This window comes from Anabas testudineus, chromosome 9 (genome assembly GCF_900324465.2).
Source record: "Anabas testudineus chromosome 9, fAnaTes1.2, whole genome shotgun sequence".
In the NCBI taxonomy this organism is placed as follows: Eukaryota; Metazoa; Chordata; class Actinopteri; order Anabantiformes; family Anabantidae; genus Anabas; species Anabas testudineus.
Genome location: NC_046618.1, coordinates 12,444,457 through 12,459,109, shown reverse-complemented (window position 1 = coordinate 12,459,109; position 14,653 = coordinate 12,444,457). Strand labels below are relative to the sequence as shown.

General features: G+C 40.6%; 2 protein-coding genes across 3 annotated transcripts in view; one reads left to right on the top strand and one right to left on the bottom strand.

Moving 5' to 3' along the window:
* The first annotated feature begins 1,699 nt into the window (after positions 1-1,699).
* rhbdd3 (rhomboid domain containing 3) lies at positions 1,700-4,446 on the top strand. Its single transcript, XM_026343927.1, has 5 exons — positions 1,700-2,129; positions 2,229-2,612; positions 2,916-3,039; positions 3,122-3,370; positions 3,522-4,446. The coding sequence occupies exons 1-5, from the start codon at positions 1,967-1,969 to the stop codon at positions 3,688-3,690; spliced, it is 1,089 nt and encodes a 362-aa protein (XP_026199712.1). The 5' UTR covers positions 1,700-1,966; the 3' UTR covers positions 3,691-4,446.
* Positions 4,447-4,573: 127 nt separating this feature from the next.
* The window catches only part of emid1 (EMI domain containing 1), a 45,482-nt gene continuing 35,402 nt past the window's right edge, over positions 4,574-14,653 (bottom strand). Inside the window, exons 7-16 of one of the 2 annotated variants that reach the window (XM_026343925.1) lie at positions 14,387-14,431; positions 14,180-14,287; positions 12,103-12,210; positions 9,654-9,743; positions 9,319-9,371; positions 9,165-9,227; positions 9,043-9,087; positions 8,742-8,786; positions 6,659-6,743; positions 4,574-5,283 (exon numbers count right to left, since the gene is read on the bottom strand). In XM_026343925.1, coding sequence (XP_026199710.1) covers positions 5,150-5,283; positions 6,659-6,743; positions 8,742-8,786; positions 9,043-9,087; positions 9,165-9,227; positions 9,319-9,371; positions 9,654-9,743; positions 12,103-12,210; positions 14,180-14,287; positions 14,387-14,431 — 776 coding nt within the window. In that variant the 3' untranslated portion in view covers positions 4,574-5,149. Of the gene's footprint in view, positions 5,284-6,388; positions 6,480-6,658; positions 6,744-8,741; positions 8,787-9,042; positions 9,088-9,164; positions 9,228-9,318; positions 9,372-9,653; positions 9,744-12,102; positions 12,211-14,179; positions 14,288-14,386; positions 14,432-14,653 lie in introns of both variants that reach the window. The other variant, XM_026343924.1, reaches the window with a different exon arrangement.

The following is a 14,653-nucleotide window of genomic DNA, read 5'->3' as shown; positions in this document are numbered from 1 at the left end:
GTTTGTTTTATGGATCTGAGTTGAGCAGGCGGATAGCTTGGGGAAAGAAACTGTTTTTCATCCTCACAGTCCTGGACCTCAGGCAGCGGAAACGCCGCTCTGATGGGAGAAGTTAGAAGAGAGAGTGACCAGGGTGTGAGGGTTGATTAAGAATCTTCTTAGCCTTCGACCTGCAGCGTTTGATGTAAATGTCCTGTGGGTTAGGGAGGGTGGTTCTGATGAGGACTAAGAGGTCCTGCTTTGTACAATTTCCCATCCAAGTGATTATACTTCCACACAAGATGCTCTTGATGGTGCAAGTTTTTGAGTACCTTGAGGAGGAGCTTAAAGTCTCTTTATCTTCAGAGGAGGTACAAACACTGTCTGGCCTTTTTCACCATGATGTTTATGTGATGTGTCCAAGACAGGTCTTGAGAAATAGACACTCCCAGGTATTTGAAAGAGTCTACTCTCTCCACTTCAAAGCCATTTATGATTAGTGGGTGGAAGACCCTCTGCTGTTTCCTGCTAAAGTCCACAATCAGTTCCTTTGTTTTGCTGATGTTCAGCAGGAGGTGATTCTCCCGGCTCCAATCTTCCAGGTGGGAGACCTCCCTCCTATAGGCTGCCTTGTTGTTGTGGGAGATCAGTCCCACTACCACGGTGTCATCAGCAAACTTTATGATCATATTAGAGTCTGAGGTGGCTTCGCAGTCATATGTGTACAGTGAGTCAAGAAATTGGCTACAATAGCAACAACAATAATACCAATTAAAATGAAATAAATAAAACACACAAGTGCAAATAGGGATCTATAGCTTATTAAAAAGTCTCAAACCTCTAAATGTGACTGTCAACACTGCCCTTTTAAAAACAGAGAACTGGTTTATTTTAACTCCATTTTGACATGATGATGAAAAATGTTGCCAATAATAGCAGGTTGTTTAGTACCATATCATATCTCTTGTCCTTCAAAGTGATACCGAAAATATAACATCTACCTAAATACTTCTGGGTAGTTTTGTAGTATTTCATCTCACAAAAGTTGCAATTATTGTGATCAATGTTAAATCTCTGTCTTCATGATTCATTGGATGGATAAATATTGAGAATTTTAAAGAGGATATCTTTTGTCTTAGGGCTTATCATTGCCTAAGTTGCCTAATATACATAGTTCTCAATTTCTTGACATCTCAATCTTTAAACAGTCCAATTATGGAGTTTCTATTTCTATTTCTCTAATTGGGAATAGTTTATTGTTCAGGTAATGGTGCATCAATTTGTTTCCTTGTTTTCCTTGAGGTTCCTTCAGACAAAAAATGTCAAATAATTTAGAGTAGTGGTAAAATTAGACTGACAGTTTGTCCATAGGACTAAAAGTTTAATCAGGAACAGGGGAATGCAAAAAATGAGTTAAATAAAATACTTGCCTATAAAAAATGCTCCAATGCAAATAGAAGCACCACAGCAAATTCTTTGCTCAAGATCAAAGTACTCAAAATGTAAATAATGACTTGCTTTACTAAAACACTAACGTTTTTATTGAAAATGCATCTTCCAATTGAGTGAACAATTCAAAACCTACAGATGGCGAATGTTTCCAATTTTTTGCTTTACAAATTATTAGTCTCCTGTGGTTACATAAACAGTTCGGCAGTGTGTCCAGTAGGTGGTGGTAAACACACATTTACACACACATAACCACAAGAGAAGAAGACGACGTGACGTAGTACGGAAGTAAGATTCTACTTAACACTGTTAAGGTTTTCTAAGAGTTTACTTAAATATTTTTATTATTCACCTTTTAACACTCTGGTAATTTTAGAAATCCAGTGAAATTAGTAAATATATCGCAAGAGTTAACATATGTCGCATGGAATAAATACGATTCTTCAATTTTTACCCTTTCCATGTTTGCAAGACTTGTGAACCACAATTATGCCGTTGACTGATTAGTGAGTGGAGAAACTGCAGCTGATTGAAAACAATGATTGGTCGTATATTGTCAGTTTGGTTTTGGTTTGGATCAAATCGCCAAGGTTTCTTTATGGGAACATCTTTACTGATAACACTCATGCTGCTGATGTATGCTGGAGGAATCCAGGCAAGTCTCAGCTTAGGTCCAGATGGTGACTTCCCAAAGCTCAAAGGTAACTGTGTTTTGTAATCTGGAGTTTACATGCATATCTGAAACTTTAAGTGTTCAAGTCATGTAACACAGTTTCTTTATTAACTCCTGTTTTTCTCAGATGTGTTCCTGTATGCTCTCAGTCATGATGAGCTTCCATCTCTGCTGGTCAGTGTTGTTCTTCTGCTGTTGCTTGGACCATGTCAGGAACGACGCTGGGGAACAGTGGCCTTCCTCGCCCTCTCTATTCTCACAATGACCATATTACCTCTTCTTTACACCCTGGTCCTCTTTGTTGGTGGGAGTGAGGCCAGTCGCATCTGTGGTTACTCTGCCATCCTGTTGGCTCTGTTTACAACACAGTGTCGTCAGGTAACACAGAGGAGGCTGGGGAGGTGTTTGCCAGTCTGGTTTCTGCCCTGGCTTTTTTTGCTGATTGGTCTGTTGCTGCTGCCAGGGACCCCTGCCCTGCTTCACTTCTGTGCAATATGCATTGGACACAACTGTATCCTTTCACTTGATGTTTGTCCATATTCTGCAATATGTCCCTACTCACCCATAGTATAACCACACAGGTTTTCATTCATTTCATCAGATTTTTTCTTTTTTTTTTTGTTGATGTATTTAACCAAAATCATTTCCTAGATGATTTTTATTTCTGTACGCCCTTTTGTGTCACTTCTGTTTCAAGCCTGGTCATGAAATTATATTGAAATATATAAGATTGTGTTAGCCAGTCATTTCTTACTAAAGATTTGGTATCTGTCTCTAGATAAAAACAATGTGGTGATCTTAATATACCTCTCAGATCATCAGTCATTCATTGGGATGTTACAAGAGCTGGAGGAGGTCAGAGTCTTGGAGCTAATTCCTAATTGGGCATATGTTCCCACTTCAACCAGGTTCAGATTGCCCACTTACACTACCACTAGGTGTGATTTATATTATTCTCAGCAGAATTTTTACTGAATGTTCACAATGGCAGATTTCATTATTTAAATGTTATCACCACAGATCACATTCTCAAATGATGCCTGTAAATCAGGCAGCTGTTCTCCCACTGAGGGATCATCCTGTTTCGAACCACCATTCATGGATTGAGCCATTGCCTGCCTGGATGATGGAGGAGTCCTCTGCAATGTCTGACACAGAGGTTTTGGATGAGCAGATGTTAAGGGCCGGTATACTAGCCTCATTACAGGATGCTCCTGATGACCCTGATGCAAAAGTGGAGGTGCCCAAATCATCAGTTTCCTCTTTGCGGTTGGTATTAATTCCAATTTATATATATTAAAAAAAAAAATTAAAAAAGGGTATCAGTGACATTACTGAATTTGAAACCACACACAATCTCCCAAATACAGTTTTATTCATGTGATTTGAAGTTTACTAAAAGACCAGTGTTTCCCCTTAGACTCCAGCAGCTGGAGAAGATGGGCTTCCCCACAGAAAAAGCTGTAGTGGCATTAGCAGCATCAAAACAGCTAGATGGCGCCATCTCCTTGCTTATTGATGACAGCGTTGGGGAACAAGCTGTAGTGGTATCTAAGGGAAAGAACCCTCTTCCCTCACCGAGCACCTAGACCACCTCACACTTCATGGATTCAGTCTGAAACTGTGTTTGCACTAAACAAACAAAGACAAACATTATGCTTGGGTTTTGCTGAGCTTCCATATTAAATTTTCCCTGTGGGCTACTTGTTTTGATGATCAGAATAAAAGGTGAGGAAAGACTTATTTGTTCTAATTATGTGTGAGCACAAACTTTACTATTTGAGACATGATACTTTCTGTATGTGCACATAAATGTACATTAGAGATTGTGGATGTCATTTATTTATAGTGATGTTTAATAAACACTGTTGTAACACAAATGAAGACAGGTGACATGTTAAAAAAAACAATGAACATTATTTTATTACACCGATCATTTAGACAGGATTATCTTAACACAATAACACATTTGCGAGAAAAAGAGTTCAATATGAAATGGTTACACATAAGCATACAAAATAAACTGCAACTGATCATTTTAAATAGATTCACAATAAGGTTGACATATACGATGAAAAAAACAATGATCAAGTCTTTTCATCAGAACAGTTTTAAGCAGTTTACCAACAGTGGTAAAACACGTTCAAGTTCTGTTAACAGTTTTGCTATTTCTTCTGTGTGTGTTAATGAAATGGTTCAGACACGTTTGCAAAGAGTTGTTTTGTTTCCAGAATGCAATATTATTTATGACTTTTATTTTGCTAATATGGAGCCGAACCAAAATACAAATGTTTGTGCATTTTCTTTTGTACACATTAAATGTCAATATACTATTGCATATTAAATCACTTTATCAGTGTGTACTTGAAGGGAGAGAAACACTCACACAAGAAAACTACAATTAACTGTTAGGAACACATCTGATTTAGAGTAGCAATGACTTCATCTGTTTAGTGCACTACATAACATTGAGTTAAACCATATGATAGAAGTATAACGAATTAATACTAAAAGAAGAGGTTTATTTGTAATTGTATCCTAAAACTGTACATGCTCAATATACTTAAATAATGAAATCTTTTCAGACTGCAGTTACACTGTGAAAGCAATACACACTCAAAATTCTCTTTACTCACATCTGATTTCTCCTTCAATTGATTACTCTAAATGACCCTTATTGTCGACAACTGGTTGCAGCTTGATAAGCACCATAGAAGATTCAGGTTTTCCTTTTTCAAGCATGAACATCTTTATTCTGAGGCTTTAGTTCTGCAACCAAAGAACTGAGATACAGAAAGAGCTGCTGGGTGTGGTATGTAAAGATAAGTGTTTGGTTATGGCAAGGGGTAGGGGTCATACTAGTTCTCAGGTTCCCGGTGGAGGAGGACATTATGGAGTATCAGTGGAGTTCCCTGAGGCGTCCCCCATCCTAAATCTGACAGTAAAGCCCAGTGAGGGTATAGATAGGGTCTAAATCTGTTGAGTGCCGAAGAGACCTATAGAAGGGGGAGTCAACCCAGCCTGTGATCCTCAGGGTGAGTGGGGAGGCTACTTCCCTCGAACCTTGGTGTCGGAGGGCAGAGGAGAAGCAAGTCGATATGGAAGTGCACCTGCTCGCTTATCTCTGTAGAAACTAGGGGAGGCTGTGCCAAATGGTCCATCCCCAGACCCTAGATCAGGCTCTGTTGAAGAAAGACAGCAGTTGGAACGAAGCCTCCCTGTCCATCATTGTGTGTGGACTCTGTAACCCTAATTCACATGACTGTGTAATAAGTGGGATGTTTTTTCGATCGGAGACACCTGTTGCTTACTTTTAACATTGAAATTATTAATAAACTGAGGATGTTCAAAGGACTTCTCAGTGCCTTCTTTGTTTGATCCTGCTCTAAAGAAAGTGTGTCTAGCTAGTAGGGCTGCAACAATCATTTTCAGTACATGTACAATAGATTAATTGTCTTAGCTGTAAAAAAAACACAACTTACTGGCACAAACAAAGTATTTAATAAGACGACAGTTTGGCATAATTGTTTGATAAATGACTTAAACAATCAGTGATCAAATTTTCATTTGATTAATTATTTTCCCAACTAATTATTGCAGCACTACTTGCTAGACTAACATGCATCTGCAGATAAACAGCAATCTGCAAAGCACAACCAGTGTATAAGATTAAAGCCCCTGAAAACTAGAACTTGGTTTCTTTGTAACATTCATGGCTAAATAACAAAGTTAAGGTTAAAAACAATAAAAAGAAAATAAAAATAAATAAAAAGAGTTATGTTTATTTGGAGTTTAACATCAACATGCTCTGCTATTGTGCTGGAGCAGGTCTGTGTGTGTTTAATCAGATTTGATTAAAACAAATAGTCTGGTGTTTAGATTTGAATACGGCTGAATCTTGAAAGTATGTGATAATATCTTTTCTGTCTTTGCTCCATCCATTTCAAGCCCATTGGAAAAGCAAAGAAAATGCACAAATAGAGAAATCTCCCATGTAGAATATCAGTGTATAAGTGTTAAAACCTTATCGCCCATTATATGAGAAACACATCTCTCATGGTGAGAAACTGAGTAAATAGGATTTTAGGTTCTTTTAGGAAAGTGTGCTGCCATCCTACTTTAGAATCGCCACAACCAAAATAATTCATACATAAGAACACATTTCTAAAAACTAGTTCAATATTCAGCACTTAATTAACAAGTGATGCCTAATCAACATTTCCTAGATGTTGGTAAAACGGTCAGTGAGGGCCAGCAGAGCAGTGGGTGAGGATGTCTCAGTGTTACCTGGCCAGATGATAGCCTCCAGCAAGGTCACCCTGCGAGCCAGAAGCTCAAGGTCTGCCTGCAAGTCGTGGAACATCTGCAAGCTAACGTCCTATCAGAGAGCAGTGACAGGGGCACTGTGTGAGGGGGGTGGAAAAGCCAGCACGGGTCCTGGGGCTGCTCACAACTGTTCCCACTCCCTGTCCCAGGACTGAGGTATGATGGGAGTTTTGAGCCCCCCAAGCTTTGACCCCTGCCTAAAGCTGACCCTGCCTCAGGCCTCCTACTCACCATGAATACCGATCATAGTCTCAAGGATTAAAACCCTCTCGGCTAAGATCTTCAGCGCCTCTCTGATCTGATGTATTCCGTCCCCCTGTGAAGATAGATACAGCCGTCAAGGTAAAGAGCACAAGCCACAGAACTGTTCGCCAAGATGCAAGTCATTTTTCTCAATACAGTTTAGCAGTTAGAAGGTTAAAACAGTCCACATATCTGCCCAGCACTCTCAGACATTCTCTGTTCCCAGTATTTCTCCGTTTCTCCCTCATTCTCTGGTCATGCTGCTACATGAAGTCAGTTTCTGCCATGCTGGGCTGGGCTACATCAGCATGCACATTACAGACCAGTCATGTCGGTGACATTACACAGCTGAATTACACTTTCCCAGGATTCAGATTTGATCATGCCTATTACACTTCTTTTGTTCAGTAGCAGACAAGCCAGGCAAATATTTTCAGCACCACAGCGCTCATTCTTGTCGCTGCGGCCACAGAAGTTACCTATCAATATCTGACAGAATGAAGCCAGTATAAAGCTACACTGAAATTGGATTTGTATTTTGTTGACGTATAATGCAGTGGCTTCATGAATCACGTCTAAAACAAGTATTAGATGAAGAGAAGCAGAGAGAGAGACAGCTGAAAGCAATACCATTTCAACTGAAGGCATGCAGAGAGTAGCTGAAGCTGTTGGTGCCCAGGTGAGTGATTCCCACTATCAAATGATGTGATTAGGAAGACAAGCCAGGGACGCTATGTTTGAAGAAAAAAGGCAAAGTTTTATCAAGTCATACGACTGATGACTACATTTTAATTTTAGCCGCGCTAGCAGTATTACAATGTCAGTTTACTAGTTGGTCCAACACTGAAATATGTCATTGACTACTGATGTGATAGCCATGATGCAGACACTCACGCTGCAAAGACTATGAGCCTGACTGACACTGATGTAGTACAACAAAGACGTTGACACTTTTGGTTTTCAGTGAAATATCTTGACAACAATCGGTTGGATAGTCTATAGATTCGATACAGATGTTCATGTTGGTAAGACCTAACAGATAAATAACTTGAAACTACTTTGCCTTGTTTCTGTTTTAGTGGCAATGTGTTATTCTACTTATTAGAGACATTCTTTAGTTGTACTTTCCAACTATGGTGCAGACAAAATCATGCATTGTCAGATGAAAGAGGATAGCTGTATCCACTCCACTCTCATCAGAGCACAACAACTCTAAGCCCTCACTTACACATATGGAGGGATTTGGCATACACATCTTATTCATTTTCCTTGTGATTCAATAAAAAGTAGAAATATTCATTGAAATATCATGATTAGATGTAGCTGTGTTAAAAAATAGTTAAAATTATAATTAATTGCTAAAATAATTTTGTTATATCTCAAGCTGGTGCATGGCATTGTTCCAAGATTGACACTGTTTATCGTATTTCTATGTATATGCCAAAGTCAGATGCTGAAAAGATGACTGTGAGAGGTAGCCATGATGACAGTAGCTTGCAGAGGGAGTCAGATAGCTCTAGGGTCAAGAGGACAGTGTTGTGACAGGGGACAGCAGTCCAGAGCACACCCCAAGGACCAACAAAAACAACAACAGCGAAAAACCAAAAGGTTTCACACACAAAACCCATCAGATCAACAGGTAAATCATATGTATTCAAACATAGAAAAAAAACAGACACTTTGACAGGCATCAACAGAGAGAAGATGTGCAATTGAATACAACTCTGTGGCCAAACACAGCTTTAAACATGGTGATTGTAAAAATATCATAACCATAACCTGAGATGTAGATGATGGTTAAGAGGTATTTTAGGTAACTGAATAGATTTATTGAAAAGTGAACACATGGTGGCATAAATAAAAATGTCTTACATTTAGATTGCTCTAAGAAAAGAAAAAAGAAAAGTAAAAGAAAAGTAAGAGTAAGGGTTAGACAGACACGTGAAACATTAAAATGCTCAACGAATGAATCTTAAACTTTTTTAAATCTTACAACCAAACACAACCCCCTGCCCCTTCCAGACCCTGTGTAACCATGCAAACTGTGCACTAACACCAGCTACTTCCTTACCGGTAAGCCCTTCTCCCCTGGCTCTCCTTTGGGTCCTGGTGCTCCCTGTGAAGAAACATTAACAACAGGAGAAAATGAATCTGAATTCAAAACATTTACAAGAACAGTGCAGGAGTTTACTCCAGCAGAAAGCGCTTATTCTGTCTGAGTTTGTGTTGTCACTGGTCAGTGAGGTTTGTCGGGGTGCTGGTTAGTGTAGTTTACAGTAACATAACCAGCTGTGACATGTGTTGATGTTTCCCTCTGTACGCTCATTCACTCATGCCACAAACCTCATGGCACCAGGGTGGACGTGGCTTACCGGCTCGCCTCTGAAGCCTCTCTCTCCTGGGTAACCTAAAGGACCCTGAAAAACCAAAGACATATTTCAGAGAGTTTTGTTTAAGCGTATTTAGTTGATTTTCAAGCTCTGAGTGTACTCACTCTCTCTCCACGTTCCCCCTTTGGCCCCACAGGGCCCTGTGTTCCAGGAGCTCCAGGTTTCCCCTGTTTTGAGTCAGAAAGGAAATTAAAAATGACAAAGATATATTGGTGGAGCAAGTCAGACATAAACAGTGATGCTAAACAGCAAACTTACAGTCTGTCCTGGTGGGCCAGAAGGTCCTGCCGGGCCTTTAGGACCTGGTGGACCTGTGTATCAGATAAAGAAATACATGTTAGAAGCATCTGCACTGTCTGAGTGGAGCTGGTATTTAACTGAAAAAGTCAGCAAGACATGTGCACAGTACCCATTGAGGTTTATGACTAGTTTAACACTAGTTGTCAGTGCGTGGAAAATTTGAATTCACTAACGTGTGTTCGAAAACTATCTCCCAAAAACTGTGCGCATACAATTTTAGGATCTTTGAGTGTACGGACAAACATTTCAAACACCCTGTGTGCTGTCGAGGATAAAAACTGAGAAACACTCACCGATGGGCCCGGGTGGACCCTGAGGTCCAGGAACAGGTAACCCCCGTGAGTCATGGAAAGTGTTGGTAAATAAGGGGTCTTTTCCACGATCTGGAGTTGAAATAAAATGTTTATGTTTAATGGAATGTAGAAGCTACTCTCAGTGACAACAACTAAGTCTGTCATACCTTTATATTAATAGTAATAGTAAGTAATGCAATATTTACATGTCTGACACAAATTCAAATTACAACTTAATTACAACAATCTGTCTTTTAATGTGTTATGTACTGTATGCAATATTTTATCAGTTATTGGTGATTTGATGTGTCTTCATACATCACTGAGACTGAAAGATCCACAAGCTCCATCAATTAAATGATTCTCTCCCAGTAGTGAGGGACCTGTAAATATGAACTTCTCGCACACTAACGTCAGCCGTGTGATGCTTTACTTAGCTCCCTGTCAAATTGCAGTTACCTGTAGAGGGCAGTGTCTTCCAACAAACTCAAACTTCACCTAATGACTTCAGCAGGGAGTAAACTACACTAGAAATGTGCCCAGACATTGTCAGCAGTAAATCTAAGTTTCAGATACATTAAAAGTGATATAATATTGCAAAAGAAATGTCACTGTGTAACAACGCCAACTGGATGTTGATTGAGTCTACAGGGACGGTGAGGAAGAGGGTGGTGAACGTGTGAGTTATAGAGGAAGTGTGTGGCAATTTTATACTGACAGGAAACACAGATCCAGTCACAGCATGAGACGTCAGGAGATGCAGGGCGGAGGAGGTGAAGGAGGCCTGACAGCCAGAAACATCCTCCAGCTGCCAGATCGCTGCGCACCACCAATAGATCAGGATCAGAGACGACATCCAAAACGGGATCGCTCATCTCTGTCTGTGTCTATTACTACACGCTCTTTTCAGTAGTACACACTGGGAAATGTGGCTTAGCGTGACACGATGCGGTGTGGGACCACTCACAAATACTGAGATCATACTTTCAAACGACTGAGCCATCCTCTACTTCTAAACGCTTTGGCTGCAGCCAGTTTAGGAACTCTCCTGTTCTGGAAAAGGGAATTCCAAACTCCTGATGCAGACGCAAAAGCCAAATAAGCTAGTGTTTTCCAAAGGAAACTCAGCACAGAACCCCCCAACCCCACCACCCCCACCACACCCTCCACTCTGCCCTTATGTTCCCTACTGTTACTTTGATGTGCAAGAAATGGCTCGCAACCTCGGAAATCATCATCATCGCCAACCTCAACCTACCCACAGCTTTCTCCACACAGGAACCCATAGCTTACAAATCTGTGTGCTGCATACTTTGTTTTACCACTGAATCCACATATAAAAATCCACCGATGCATTGACCTTGAAAAAGTTGGTGCAGGCCCCATCTGTCTCTCACACTCCCTCTGAGCTGTCTGAGTGGCCTACATCTGGAAGCTGTTGAGTGACATCAGTGGTGGACAGGTTCTCATCCCAGCATGTGAAGACTGTGTCAATCTCAGGCCTTCTCTGCCTCCATTTAATACTCTTTGATTCGGTTCTACTTGGCTGGTAGACAATACCGAGCAAGTAGCAGTGAAAGGATTACCGTCATCCTGTCTGTTTCTCATTCTCTCTGTTTCTTTTGTTTATCATTAGTCCTAAAACTTGAGAGCTCACGCGCAGCAGGAGAGAACATGTCCGTGAGACAGCTAAAGAAACACGAATATCCAGTTTGAAGTATCAAGCAGGACATCTGTAATACCTACTTCATGCTAACAGAAAACAAAAGCTTGGATTGAGTTTGAGCACATGTAAGTATGCTGGGTTCAAGGCAACCTGATGTTGTTTGAACATGAGGTCACAGTGTCTGATACGGCCCCGAAAGAAACCTCTTCCTGCAAAGTGGAGGTGGTGAAGTGGTTGTCTGACATGGATGTACTCTGCATCTGGATTTCTGACCTTTGAGAGAGTTCCAGGTCCATAAAAACCAGGTGTGAGAATTCATGAGCTGCACCATAGCGGTTGTTCAATTTTTATAAACCCAAAAAAATATAATGTATAGCAAACCAAGGGGATTTATACATTAAGGTCTGTTTAGAGGTTTTGCACGACATTACGGTAAAGTAACATATGAAAACATTGTATAAAAGTGTTTTGTAGCTCAGAGCTGTGTGACAAATCTGGAAATATGGAGCTAGAACAGTGGGTTTACCAGATTATTGTAGCCCACTCCTCATCTTTACTTGAGGTTTGCAGCTCAAGGCTACCAACATTATCCAGACACAACTGCACTGTGAATAACACAGCTGCCTGGTTATGACAGGGAAGAGTAATGTGTGGATTAACCTTTTTCAAGTTCATTCAGAGTCTGGCAAAAAATAGTGCAATGCAAGTTGATGGAGTTCTCTTTTGAAACCTGCATGCATAACAAATACAATTAATACTTTCAACTTTTAACGTCTGTCTTACTGTGGTCTGGTTCTGGGATGTGGGCACTGGCTGGCGCTGGGGGACCTGGAGGACCAGGTGGTCCTGGTAGGCCCCTCTCTCCTGGGATTCCTGGTGGTCCACGGGGGCCTAAGAGGAGGGAGGACAGAAACATCACTGTGGTGACAGATATACTGTACTTCAGAAACATGTTATAGCAAAACAGAAACTCTCTACGGCAGACTGGTAATGTAAAATGTCTGTGGGTTATGAGAGGAGGAAAATCTATGACAAAGGCCAGAGGTGAAATACATTAAATCAAGTACACAATGGTGCAGGGTGACTGTGTGTTCCTTTATATCCATGTAATTGCATGTAAAATCAGCAGCTGGCCAATAGAGGAGTGTATGAACTGGTCAACTTTGTTTCTGTCAGGAGGGTCTTTAATGACCCAGTACTGGGAATGCACTCAGGGGCATGGGAAAACTCAAATAAACACCATTAAAGTCTGCAAAGTGTTACTGGCACAGGTTCGTACTAAATTAAACTCACCTAGCTTTTGTACATGTGCGTCTCAGTAACAGCCTGCAGTTGGTCTATATGGGCTGATAAGTTAAAGCGTCCCTCCTCCTCTTTCAGACATTTTTTGAAGGTGAAAAAAAAAGCACCCACACAACCACATGTGACCTCCGTGTTTGGACTCTCCTGAGGTAATGATGCTCTAATCGCCACCTCTTGCCCTCCGACAGACCAAGACTCATGACCTCTCTGTTTATGTACTGATGCACCTGACGATAGAAGTCCACTAATTATTGCTTTGCTGGGTAATGTTATTACAGCTTTGATTTGACACCTCTGCAGGCCGCTTTCACTTAGACTTGGTAAACACTGCAGCGCAACCGGCTGTGTTTTGACTGCTTCAGGAAGACTGTAACCTGCGACACACTGGTTCAAATGGCCAGTCAATGTGGCCTTTTAAATGCAATGTGACATTGTTGGGTAATTGTTTTTTTTTTCCGTACAGGATAATGGCTCCCTAGAGCAGGGACCTGTCAAAATATGAGTCACAGTTTTTACTACAACTCTCCAGTAACTTATCACGACTCATCGTAATGTCCTGTGTCACTTCTTCTAATATCAAAAGTTCACTTTTTTCCTATCTTTCCCATAACCTCTGTCTTAAAAAAACAGCTGCCAATATTTTTTATTACACTGGACACATTCTAGTCCTGTGTTTATCTTTCACTTTAAACTGGAAAAATCAGCACAATAAGGAAAACTTAGCTTTAAATGCAAGACGTATGCCTGGTTTAGGGTACTTATGAAGTAATGGAGATAGAAAAAACAATAACACTACGGGCATATGGAAATCATAAGGACCTGGGATTTGTGTATATATAGATCATGTTCATTTCAGATTGAAGTCACATGGCGCTTCTTGGAAAGTGGGTTTGTAGTTTAACTTTAGCTCTAAATCTCGTCTTTACCCAGCAGCAGGCACAGAGCAGGGGTCATATGTTAGACTGAAAGGAGAGGCACTCCCTTCATGATCCAGAGAGCAGAGGAATAACAGCCTGTAGTGAGAGCAGATGTTGTGAAAAACGTACACTACCATTTACTTTATTATCATTCAGGTCACAGTTGCCTGTGGATTTACTTTTATCCAACAGGTCATTTATTATTTGTACATAGGCAGTGAGCTCTGAATATATAAAACTGATTTATGCCTCTGTTTTAGTTCTGGACGGTGACCATAAGCAGCAGCACATGTTGGGGAGTTTATATGTAGTAGTAGAAATGCAGAAATTAGATTTTAATAGCCAACCAACTGAATGCCTAAACACAGTGGGTTGACCGAGTGATTCAAGAGAAAGACAAACACTGTGGAGCCTAACGTTATAGGTGAATCTCTTATCACAGATTTTTCTTTCTTCTTCTTTTAACACGTCTTCAATCAATACTGTCCCGTACTATAAAATCCAGCTATACCCTCCATCGCATTCAATGACACACACGCACTTTTACAACATGTTGACCAACTGTGTCATCATCTTAGGCAACTTAGATTCAGTCTGCTAAGAGTGAACTGTGTGTATTTCTACTTCTAGTCCTCTCTTACCTGCTGGTCCTGGGGATCCTTTAGATCCAGGAGCTCCAGATGGTCCCCTTACCCCAGCCTCCCCCCGAGGCCCACTAGGACCTGGCAGCCCGTGAGACCCTGGCTTCCCTAAGGGAAGGAAACAGGTGTGAGTAATCACAAAGCCTTAACCAATTAACATAATAAATAGGTTTTTATGCTCTAAAAGCAGGTGTAATTGCAATTTACCATCTCTGCCAGGGAGTCCATCTCTGCCCTTTTCACCCCGAGGACCTGTAATAAAAGTTCAAAGATGATATAATTGAATGTTTTACGAATAATAATAAATAAGATAAATGGCACAGAGTGAGTGCTGTTCTACTTTCTGTCCAACAAATAAAGAAAAACTCCACCAATTTTACACCACATTTACTTTTTCAGGCCTCTGGGAGTTCTACTTGTGTACGACTGTACGAGTACAGGAAATTTCAGATTTTGTCTCCCCCCAGTGGCAAA